Consider the following 13,021-nt stretch of genomic DNA (forward strand, 5'->3'; position numbering starts at 1 on the left):
AAAATTAAATGATTGTATGAATTTAAATATAATTAAAAAACTATACATAAATTTCAAAAATAATAATAAAGTCAATTACAAAATACTTTTATTATTTTTCAATTATCATGTCTAATAAAATTTGTATTGTAAAGTAAAATTTAAAAGTAGAACAATTAAGTAAAACAATTCTAATAAATTTTATTTATATTATAATAATTTTCTTAATGTGTATTATTTGTAATTTTATTATTCTAGTAATAAATTTATAATATTTTGATTTAAAGATAACAATGAGTATTTTTTAATTAAGTTTTTAATTTGTATTAATTTGTATAGTTGTTGATTTCTAATTTTAGTTTCTATTTCTGATTTTTTTATTTTCATTTATATTTCCTTGTAATGTATATTAAAATATATATATATATATATATATATATTAAAAAAAAAAAAAAAACTCTTACATGGTTGTGACTTTCTAGCAGATTATCATAGGACGCAAGGTATCATAGGAGATTAGTAGGCGCAGACATAACAGCGTTACCAAACACCATCGCACCTCCTTGCTCTCCTCTGACTTCTACTCGTCCGGCTCTTCGATTTTCCAGGGGCTGGCAGATTCCCACGCGATGTAAATTACAATAGCGGTTAGGGTTTTCTTGGAGCGTTTTGGTAGACATGGATTTCGAGAGTAAGAGGATTCAACTGCTGCTTTCTGTTATTGGCATCATAATTCTCAGCTTCACAGGTATCTTTCTTTGTTATTACTATATCTGAATTTTAGTTTTCTGTTTATTCTGTGAATTTGATGTATAGAAGTAGAACTCAATTTCGGAAATCACGTAAAAGCATGCTCATCCTTCCAGTTTTTTGAGTGAATTTGTGGCTAGAGGCTCCTTCTTGGACGTGGGTGATAACTTCATTTCTCAATTACAGAACTACGTAAGTAAGATCAAGATGATAAATCGAATACAATTCCGTTTCTTATATGAAATCTTCCCCCGCCAACAAGTAACTACCATACCTACCACATTCCAAATAACTGATATTCCAATTGATTGTAACCAGCTTCCTTCTTTATTAGGGAGAACCAGTATCAGTTCCCACCCATGCAAAGTGGCGCTTCTCCACAAGTGAAAATTCAGGAAAATGAAATTTGAAATTGGCAACATATTCCCCAGTTGCCTCTCGTCGAGAAAGTCCAGCCCATGTGATTGAGATCTAAGAAGCAGTGTTGAATAAATTAATAGCAGCAAATGTGTTTTATTTTCTGCTTAGTTTGTAGGAGTTAGCTAGCATGATGTTAGTGGTGCCTAGAAATTGTTTACCATGATGTTAGTGGTGCCTAGGAATTGTTTAGCATGATGTTAGTGGTGCCTAGGAGTTGTTTAGCATGATGTTAGTGGCGCCTGTGCCTGAGTTGTTTAGCAAGATGTTAGTGGTAGCATGATGTTAGTGGTGCCTATTTTTGTGCTTGTAACCGTTTGTTTTTAGCCTATATAATAACCATTTCCTTATTAATGAAGTAGTAGAGTTTTCAATCCAACTTTGTTTCCCCTTGTTTTTAAATTTATTGTTTTCTTCTTCCATTTTACATCAATGGTATTTGAGCCAAGTTAGAGTTCTCCAATGGCTTCTAAAACCTTTGTGCAGCCAGCCATTCCATGCTTTGATGGTCACTATGACCATTGAAGCATGCTCATGGAAAATTTTTTGAGGTCCAAAGAATATTGGATAGTTGTTATTTCTGGAATAGCAGAATCACCAGAAGGTGTTGTGCTGACAGATGCACAGAAGGTGGAGCTTGCAGGACAGAAGTTGAAGGATCTCAAAGCAAAGAATTATCATGTCCATTGATGAATTGCAGAATTCTTTGTTGGTTCATGAGCAGAAAATGAATCGGCAAGACAAGGAGGAGCAAGCGTCACAAGCCTCGGCATCAAAAGGAGGAGGTCATGGACGAGGAAGAGGTAGAGGCGGCAATGATGGTAGACACTCAAATAAGAAATTTGAAGATTATGATTCTCAAGGGAGAGGAAAAGGCCATGACAACAATAGCAATCATTCAACGCCTACCAAGTCAAAGTTAGTAGACAAATCAAGAGTTGAATGCTACAGGTGTCACAAGTTTGGCCACTACAAGTTAGAGTGCCATACTAATCTAAGGAGAGATGGTGGAAAGCATTCAAATTTTGCTCAGAAGGAAGAAGAAGTGTCTTTGTTGATGGTTTGTCACGTGAAAAAGGAAACCCACCAAAAATTCTTGTGGTACTTAGACACTGGCTGCAGCAACTATATGAGTGGAGAGAAGTCTGTATTCTCTGAATTGGATGAAGCTTTTTGTGATGTTGTGAAGTTCGGTGATGGCTCTACAGTCTCTGTTATGGGAAAGGGAAAGGTAGCAATTCAAACCAACAAAAATTCTATTTAAACTATTTCTAACGTTCTCTTTGTTCCAGATTTGAGAACAAACCTACTCAGTGTTGGTCAGCTACAAGAAAAAGGATATGGAATCTCTATAAAAAATGGAGTCTGTAGAATTGAAGATGAGAAGTTGGGCTTGATAGCTCATGTCAACATGACATTCAACCGAATGTTTCCATTGTATCTCCATGACACCACTCACTTATGTCTTTCTGCAAGATTGGGAGAGAAGGAATGGCTATGGCATTTTCTCTATAGGCATCTTAGCTTTGGTGGGTTGAAGACTTTACAATAGAAGAATATGGTGACAAGTCTTCCTCAAATTATAGCTCCTTCTGAAGTTTGTGAAGAATGCGTTGTTAGCAAACAACACCCTAATCAATTCCCACAAGGGAAATCATGGAGGGCGAAGGCTACACTGGAGCTTGTTCATTCCAACATTTGCGGGCCAATAACTCCATGCTCTAAAGTAGGTAAGAGATATATACTTACTTTCATTGATGATTTTAGTCATAAAAGTTGGGTTTATTTTTTGCAAAAGAAGTTTGAAGCCTTTCTAGCCTTTAAAAGCTATAAAGTGCTGGTTGAGAAAGAAGTTGGTAGTCCTATAAAAATTCTTCGCACAGATAGTGTTGGAGAATATAACTCACATGAATTTGCAAGTTTGTGTGAGACTCATGGAATCAAGAGGCAGCTTACAACAGCTTATATGCCCCAACAAAATGGCATTTTTGAAAGGAAGAATCGTACTATTCTAAATATGGTGCGAAGTCTTTTAATAAGGAGCTGTATTCCGAAGAGCTTTTGGCCTGAAGCAGTTAACTGGAGCATTCATATATTAAATAGAAGTCCCACACTTGCTGTTCAAAATAAGATGCCAGACAGAGGAAGCATGGAGCAGACGGAAACCAGCTATTGATCGCTTCAGAATTTTTGGGTGTGTTGCATATGCCCATATTCCAGATCAAAAGAGAAGAAGCTGGATGACAAGGGAGAAAAATGTATTTTTATTGGTATAAGTGATCAGTCAAAAGCTTATAAGCTTTACAATCCTAACACTAAGAAAATACTTATCAGTCGAGACGTTGTTTTTGATGAAGATCAAATCTGGGAATGGAGCAAAAATGTAGTTGGAGAGCCAATTCCAACTAGTTTTGATGGAGAAGATGGTGATGAAGCAAACCAGCCGCAACAACACCTTGCTCCAGCAACTGATACATTTGAGAATCCTCAAAATGAAACTCCTGCAGCCTCTGAAGTCACTCTAACAACACTAAAAGCAGCACCTGAATCACGTTCTCATCGTGTTCGAAGGAGGGCAGCATGGATTTCAGATTATGAGGTAACTGAAGTTGATCAATCTGAAGACCAAATCACTCATTTTGCTCTATTTTCAAATTGTGATCCAATAGTGTTTGAAAGTGCTGTCGAAGAATCAAAATGGCAGAAGGCTATGGATGCTGAAATTGCAGCCATCGAAAAGAATGACACTTGGGAGTTATCTGATCTTTCAGAAGGGCGCAAAACAATTGGCGTGAAGTGGGTTTACAAGACAAAACTGAAGGAGAATGGTGAAGTAGACAAGTACAAGGCACGCTTGGTGGTCAAGGGCTATAAGCAAGAGTGCGGTGTTGATTATAAAGAAGTCTTTGCTTCAATTGCAAGACATGACGCAATCAGATTGGTGATTGCATTAGCAACTCAGAACTCATGGCCTATCTTTTAGTTGGACATGAAGTCGGCGTTCCTCCATGGAGATTTGAAGGAATTGGTATTTATCGATCAACCTCCTGGTTATGCGAAATCTGGAGATGAGCATAAAGTGTATAGACTAAAGAAGGCTCTATATGGATTAAAACAAGCCCTACGAATGTCCTTATAAACATACACTTTTTATAAAAGTTGAGGATGGAGGGAAAATGCTCATTGTTTGCTTATATGTAGATGATCTAATCTATAATGGAAGTAATACAGCCATGTTTGGAAGCTTTAAGAAATCCATGATGGCTGAATTTGAAATGTCTGATCTTGGCACGATGCATTACTTTCTTGGCATAGAAGTGTTGCAGTCTTCTACCGGCATTCTTATTTCTCAAAAGAAATATGTGGGAGAAATCTTGGACAGGTTTTAGATGAAGGATTGTAATCCTGTGAATACACCATCTGAGTTTGGTTTGAAGCTAAACAAAGATGATGGAGGAAAGAAGGTTAACAGTACTCTTTACAAGCAGATTGTGGGGAGCTTAATGTATTTGACTCCAACAAGGCTTGATATAATGCATGTTGTAAGTGTCATTAGTAGATACATGGAGTATCCAACAGAGATTCATCTTTTGGCTGCAAAAAGAATTCTTAGGTACTTGCAAGGTACTAAGGAGTTTGGGTTGTTCTTTAAAAAGGGAGAAAAGTCAGATTTGTTTGGCTTTACAGATAGTGATTATGCAGGAGATTCTGATGATCATAAAAGCACATTTGGGTATGTTTTCATGTTGGGAACATTAGCTATTTCATGGTCATCAAAGAAGCAATCGTCACTTTGTCAACCATTGAAGCTGAATTTGTTGCAGCAGCAGCGTGTGCTTGTTAAGCTATTTGGCTGAAGAAGATTCTTGAAGAGCTGCAGTTCAAAGAAGATGGGCCTACTATCATTTACTGTGACAACAGTTCAGCAATAAAGCTCTTAAAGAATCCTGTTCTACATGGTCGAACATATAGATGTGAAGTATCATTTCTTGAGAGATCTCACAAATGATGGAGTTATTAATCTGGTTTACTGCAGAAATGAAGACCAGATTGCTGATATTCTAACAAAGCCGCTCAAATTTCCAGCATTTCAGAAGCTCAGGGAGTTACTTGGTGTTTGCAGTTCAAAGGACTTTATCTGAGGGATGACGCTTTAAAGTTTAAGTCTTATTAAACTGATGTTATGTATGGAACATTAGTTTAAGGGAGGGTTTGTTGAATAAATTAATAGCAGCAAATGTGTTTTATTTTCTGCATAGTTTGTAGGAGTTAGTGTCAGCATGATGTTAGTGGTGCCTAGAAGTTGTTTAGCATGATGTTAGTGGTGCTTAGGAGTTGTTTAGCATGATGTTAGTGGTGCCTAAAAGTTGTTTAGCATGATGTTAGTGGTGCCTAGGAATTGTTTAGCATGATGTTAGTGGTGCCTATTTTTGTGCTTGTAACCGTTTGTTTTTAGCCTATATAATGGCCATTTCCTTATCAATAAAGTAGTAGTGTTTTCAATCCAACTTTGTTTCCCCTTGTTTTTAAATTTATCGTTTTCTTCTTCCATTTTACATCAAGCACCTTGGTTGCCCCATTTTACCATTTTTCTAGAAAAAACTGATTCTAATGTCAGAGGAATTGAGGATATAACATTTTATGTGGAGGTGTGATAGAATTGCTGGGCTATGCGGAAGTAGCTTTCTGGCTAAACCTTTAAAAGGTGGGAAACATGACACGCCGATTGTGTATGAGCAGCCGGAATTGGAAGCATAGTAAATCTGTTAGCTGCTGGGCTAATTTTGCCCTTGATTTGGATTAGCCCATAATATTTGAAAACTAATTTTTGAGAAGATAATGCACAAAGCTTATACCACTTTTAAGGCTGCCTTCACTTAAACCCAATCATCAAATTTGCACTCTCTTGATACATTTGCATTTTGTTTCCATTGGGATTTTCTAAGGTGATTTTCAACAACACCACCGTTACCTCTTTATCTTGTAATTCTTGATCCTGCTTCAAGGGAATGTAATCTTAATTGCTGTACCAAAAATGGTGTTATACAACTATTCTACCAATGGGATCATTTAACCCATTAACAGGTTTGCCATGTGTCATATGCCTTAGGAAGCATGTTCCAAGGCATCTATTTAGAACCTTTGACAGGCTATCAATTTGAGGATGGCAAAGCTGATGATAAATGCAAAGGTACTCCATATAGCTTGAATGGATGTTCCTAGAGTTTCTTAAGATAAAGATAGGATCCCTATCGCTTACATTACTTGAAGTAAGCCATGGAACTTGTAAACCTGCTTCATGTAAGCCTGTGCAACTGAATGTGTTGTATATGGATTTAGGCAGACCCATTAATGCCATCAATATTGATATCATAAAAAAATGATTGTGGCATAGGATGATGTTGTAGCAATCCAAGAGAAACAACATTCTACTTTTTATGTATTTTTCAGATTTGTCACTCTCCTAAAAATGGTTTGATGTCATGCTTCTCAAGTCTTTTCCAATAGAAAATGGATGAAATTCATTTAGTATCTACTTCTACCCAGAATGCCCTCCAATTGTACTTTTGTTGTACACTTTAATGATTTGTTGTTGTAGGGTGTCACAGACGTGGAGTTCTTGATGGCTAAAAAGGAATCACCCTTGCCAAAATCCTCCTGAAGTGTCAAGGAGTCATGCCCGTGCTGCGACAAGATTACACCAAATTTAGCCTAGTCGTACTAATCCTTATCCAAGGAAACACCGAAGTGTCTAACCTAGTGGTCAAGTATCACGACCCAAAGACCCTTGAACCAACTAAGGTCATCAGTAAGGAACCTAGACTGGAATAGTAAGGGACATTCTACTAGTAATGAGGGTAACTCTCATCCCCTCAGCACTACCAGGGTCTTAGATGATATCGTCCAACTATATAGCTGGCGAGTAAGAAGAACATACGCCCAAACATCCGAGCTAGAGAGACTTGCACGATCCCATTCCCAAATGGATCGTTCGTGGGGCTCCCAATCCCACACAAAAGTTCAGGATTCCCCTAAAGGATGTTAAGAGCTTGCCCCTGAGTGCTCCTTAAGTTTGCTCACTTAGTACCCATTAGGATACTAGAGGAGGTAGGACGCACACTTGGTGTTTCTCCAAGAATCATTCTTCGAAATATTCTCAGTCACATACGAGTATCATTAGGGATTTAATGATCATACATCTTAGATTCGAGAACACCACAATCAAAACTTTCCGGACTAGCCACAACGTCACATGGACATATTGAAATCATCTCTATGACAGCCGCATAGTCGCATCTAGTTAATTGACCATACCTCCAAGTCAATAATTATTCACCAAAACCATGTGTTAGGGTCGTAGAACTTTAAGGCCCTAACGTTTTCCCCTACTCAGTCTATCAATGTCCTTGTTGATAAACATACACGAACCAAGTCTCAGCAATACTTGTTGAACTCCAACATAAGAGGCTTCAACCAACCCCAAACTAAAACTATTCACAGTAGACAATCTTGTCTGTGATCCCATGGTAGACTTGATCCCAAACTGACCTGAAGTTGCTCGTGGCACACATCTTTGAACACAAGGTCTTCAACTAAACTCAAACCAAACCCAAATGCAGATTTCTTTGAACCACACACAGTTCTCTGAATCAATCCAAGACTTCTAACGTCCAAGGTCACAGTTCAACCACAAGCTAGCTGCCAACTAGCTTACCAAAATGTTCTTTAGATTAACACATTTCTATTACTCAAACTCTTGATCCTTCATATAGATACGTATTACAACCTTGTCTCTCAAAACCAGACTCTTTACTAGAGTTCCAAAGAGTGTTTACCCACACCAATTCACACAGGCAAACCACTTGCCGAATCTCAGTTGAGCACACGGGGCAACCAACCCAAAATCACATATGATCTAGGTTCTAAGATAACCCAATCCTTATACCCTGTACAATACCATCTTCTATCGATCAATACCCTCTCAAGGTCATATACCAACCTTACCATCCAAGAATAAATCCCATCTCAGAGGTTCTCCCAGTCAATACAGACACTGCTTGGTAGTTAACCAACCAAGTAACCATCAAAGCTCGAAATCAACAACCTAGTGCCAAAGTGAATCACCACCCTGGAGTCATCCAAGACACCACTCCAAAGATGGATCCACACCACACCTTGGAGTGTCTTCACAAACAGCCAATCTCAAAACCATAGGTTTACCTTGTCTAGATTGCCAACCAAACTCGAAGCAGACAAATAGTTCCAACTACGAGTCCCCACCAAATGAGTCTCCCCGAACATAACTCCAAAGATTAGTCCAATCCAAGCTCAAGTCATAGCCCAAGTGACAAACTTCAATATTGAAACCATATCTCCTGTCCTTAGACATCCAAATATCAAAACCCAAATTGAAGCCCAACGATTCACAATCTCTTGTTCTCGAACAAAACCAATCTCAACCATAGTTTGTCGTGGATACCATTCTAATATCTCTACTCAAAACCAATCTCAACCACAATTTGTTGTGGGTCCCATTTTGATATCACAACCTTTTGGCTTGAATTCAACCTTTTGGCCCTCTAGCTTAGTTGTTGCGCAAACTTGTACAACAACAACAAACACAAGAGGCCCTTTAGCCACAATAGTGCATGCGCTTGCTAGCAACATGGCTCAACTGCCCTTTGGCTTGGTTTGTGCTATACACAAACCTGCACAACAACAACAAACAAGAAAGGCCCTTTGGCCATAGCGGCACATGTGCCTGCTAGCAACATGGCTCAAATGCCCTATGGCAAAACTCGTTGTGGACACCCCAAATTATTCAGGGTTAATATAACAAAACCAAGCAGGTTTTATTTCATAAAATACAAATACAAAAAAAAGAAGAAGAAATACAGAAAAATAAAAATACAGAGAAATAAATTGTAAATTGAAAAATGAAAAAAATTAAACAGAAAAGGGAAAATAAAAATGAGGGGAAAAGATCTTTAGTTCTTCATGCTTGCACCTACACACATGCACAAAAAAATTTAGTTAGGAAAATCAAAATTTAAAATTAATTAGCTACTTAAGATTGATTGAACAAATTTAAGTTGATTAGTCAACTTGATTAGCAAATTAGTTTTAATTCTGATTGATTAATTTGAATTTGATTGGTTAATCAAATTTAGGGCGTAAGCCTATAAATAGAGAAATTCTGAAGAGAAAGGAGGAGAGAATGAAAAATTCATACAAAGGAGAAGGAGTACATCGGTGCTACAGAAGAAGAAGGTTAGCACATTGCTATTGTTGTTATTATCGCTACCGGTGGTAGCGACTGCAGTAGTTGTTGCTACATCTATTTTGTTCGTGGCCTCACATCGCCTACCAATGACGCTTCCCATGCAGGTGGTGATCCCTATTGTTCTTCTCTGTCTCTCTCTCCCCCCCCCCTCTCTCTCTTCTGCCGAATTGGTAAGACGCATCAACTTTGATTTTTTTTCCCATCCTTTATTTATTTATGTCACGATATTTATTTGTTTATTATTATATCACTATCAACCCATCATCATCATCTTATATATATATATATATATGTATATACCAACTGCCTTTGATCATTTTCTCTCTTTCTTTCTCAAGCTTGCTGACATCATTTTTCATTTCTCACCCATTTATTTATTATTCCCATCATCGTTATCATATATATATATGAGTGCATGTATTTTATATACCTGTCAATGTGTATACTAATTTTTTCACACATAGTTGGTCCCAAGCTCGGGTAAAGGAGGAGGGTTGCATTAGGTAGCTAACAGGTAGCATAAAATTTGTCAGATCACTATAATATGAATCCTTATCGAATATTTGCTGGGGCGTCCCCTACGAGTGACACGTTGCACTTGTACCACCCAGGTGTAGCAAAAAGTGGGCGAGGGTGGGCTAGGTCATCGCCCCGAAGCGATGTGCCGTGTTGGCGCCCGGGTATGGTGTCAAATATGCGAGGGTTCCTGCATCATTCTGGACGTGGGCAGGTAAAGACGTTAGTTTAGGAAATTAGGATTAGATTAGCAACTTGGAATATAGGGACACTTACGGGTAAAAGCATGGAAATTGTGGATACAATGATCAGAAGAAGAATTAATATAATTTGCCTTCAAGAAACTAAGTGGGTGGGGGAGAAAGTTAGAGAAATTGATAAATTATGATTTAAACTTTGGTACACTTGAAAGGAAAAACATAAGAATGAAGTAGGAATTATTATAGACAAAAATTTAAAAGATAGCGTTGTTGATGTAAATAGAGTAGGGGATAGAATTATAATAATCATGATGCTATTAGGACGAGATAATAAATATCGTTTAGTGCTTATGCTCCTCAAGTCAACTTAGCAGAAAATCTTAAGAGACAATTTTGGGAAGATATGAATAGTATTATACAAGGCATACCAGGGACTGAGAAAATATTTATAGGAGGAAATCTGAATGGACACGTTGGAAGGAATAATAAAAATTATGAGAGGATACATAGAGGATATGGATATGGAGACAAAAATGAGCTTGAGGAGATGATCTTAGAATTCACCATGTCATATGATTTTAGTATAATGAATAGTTGCTTTAAGAAGAGAAAAGAACACTTAATAACCTTTAAAAGTGGACAAAATAGAAGTCAAATAGATTTTTTTTTTTTTAACTAGGAGGGTAGGGTAGATTGTTTATCATGCAAGGATTGTAAAATTATTCCAGGTGGAAGCCTAATCACGTAACATAGATTCTTAGTGTTAGATATATGTACTAAAAAATGGAAGAAAAAGGATAAAATAAACCAATGTAAGAGAACTAGGTGGTGGAACCTAAAAGGAGAAAATATAATAAAATTTAAAGATAAAATTATCAAAGATCGGGGATTGGACTATAGGGGATGAGATAGATACTCTTTGGAGTAGATTAGCTAGCTCTATTAAAAAGATAGAAAAAGAGATTTTAGGTGAATCAAGGGGAAGATTCTTGAATAGTAAAGAAAGTTGGTGATGAGATAAAGATGTACAAAAAGCCATAAAGACCAAAAGAGTTTGGTATAAAACGTGACAAAAATGTAGAAACAGGGATAACTTTGAAAAGTATAAGGAGGCAAGAAAAGATGCAAAAAAGGCTATTAGTGAAGCTAAATACATATCATTTAATAATTTGTATGATAGATTAGATGCAAAAGAAAGGGAAAGAAATATATTTAAACTTGCTAAAGCTAGAGAAAGGAAGAGTAAGGACTTGGGAAATGTAAAATGTATAAAAAGTGAGGATGATATTGTCTTGGTTGAGGACGAAGACATTAAAGAAATATGGCGAAGTTACTTTAGTTAGTTGTTTAATGAAAACCAAATAGAAGGCTTAAACTTAGAATTGTCAAATGAGGAAAAGATTAAAAATATGAGATTTATTCGCAAAATTAGAGTTAACGAAATTAAGTTTGCGCTAAAAAAGATGAAAAATGGGAAAGTTATGGACCAGATAACATCCGAATTGAAGTTTGGAATTGCCTAGGTGATAACGAAATTATATGGTTAACTAATTTATTTAATACAATTATAAAAACTAAGAAAATGCCAGATGAATAGAGGAAAAACACTTTAATACCTATGTATAAAAATAAAGGAGATTTTCAAAATTGTAATAACTATCGTGGAATTAAACTTATGAGTCATACAATGAAACTATGGGAAATGGTAGTTGAACAAAGATTAAGGTTAGAAACGAAGGTCTCAGAAAATCAATTTGGTTTTATGTTAGGGAGATCTACCACTGAAGCTATATATCTTTTAAGAAGATTAATGGAAAAATTTAGGGAAAAGAAGAAAGATTTGCATATGATATTTATTGACCTTGAGAAAACATATGATAGGATACCTAGGGAAGCTCTATGGTGGGTTTTAGATAAAAAGGGTGTATGTAGTAGGTATACTGATGTTATTAAGGATATGTACGATGGAGTAATGACTAGTGTAAGGACTATAGATGGAGAAACTAGAGAATTTCCAGTCACCATAGGTGTACATCAAGGATCTGCTTTGAGTCCTTATCTTTTTGCTTTAGTGATGAACCAATTGACTAAGATCATCCAAAAGGAGGCTCCATGGTGTATGTTATTTGCACATGATATTGTATTAATTGATGAAACTAGGGACGGAGTAGAGACTCAGTTAGAATTATGGAGAGAAGCTTTGGAATCTAGAGACTTTAGGATAAGTAGAAATTAGACAGAATGTATGAAATGTAATTTTAGTAATGATAGGAGGAATATTGGAGACAAAGTTAAAACTTGATGAAGAAGAAATAATTAGCACTTGTAGATTTCGATACTTTGGATCTATTATGCAAGCATAGGGAGAAATTGAAGATGATGTAATGCATAGAGTTAAAACAGGTTGGGTAAAATGGAGAAGTGCTTCAAGTGTGCTATGTGATCGTAGAATACCCTTAAAATTGAAAGGGAAGTTTTATAGGGCAGCTATAAGATGAACTATGCTATATGGATCGGAATGTTGGGCGACGAAGAAACATAATATCCAAAAAGTAAAAGTTGCCGAGATAAGAATGCTTAGATGGATGAGTGTTATAACATTGAAAGATAAATTAAGGAATGAACATATTCGTAGTAAGTTAGGTAAGGGAGGGACGACTTAGATGGTATGGACACTTGCAACGTAGGCCACATAGTGCACCAGTGAGGAAGAGTGAGTGAGTTACCGTGGGAGGTAGTAGAAGGGGAAGAGGTAGGGGTAGACCTAAAATAACTTAGGAGGAGATAGTAAGGATTTAATATCCCTGAATCTATCAAAAGAAATGGTCCATGATCGCATAAATTGGCGGAAAATGATTCATATAGCCGACCCCAC

General features: G+C 36.7%; 1 protein-coding gene across 3 annotated transcripts in view; it reads left to right on the forward strand.

Moving 5' to 3' along the window:
- Positions 1–435: 435 nt before the first annotated feature.
- LOC131153393 (uncharacterized) overlaps positions 436–13,021 on the forward strand; it is a 31,580-nt gene continuing 18,994 nt past the window's right edge. The window contains exons 1-2 of one of the 3 annotated variants that reach the window (XM_058105667.1): positions 9,341–9,417; positions 9,535–9,600. Coding sequence is in view for 2 of the 3 variants with exons in the window: in XM_058105665.1 (XP_057961648.1) it covers positions 658–727 (70 nt within the window). In the remaining variant the exon portion in view is untranslated. Of the gene's footprint in view, positions 728–9,340; positions 9,418–9,534; positions 9,601–13,021 lie in introns of those variants that run through there. The other 2 variants (XM_058105665.1, XM_058105666.1) reach the window with 2 other exon arrangements.

This window comes from Malania oleifera, chromosome 4 (assembly GCF_029873635.1).
Source record: "Malania oleifera isolate guangnan ecotype guangnan chromosome 4, ASM2987363v1, whole genome shotgun sequence".
In the NCBI taxonomy this organism is placed as follows: domain Eukaryota; kingdom Viridiplantae; phylum Streptophyta; class Magnoliopsida; order Santalales; family Ximeniaceae; genus Malania; species Malania oleifera.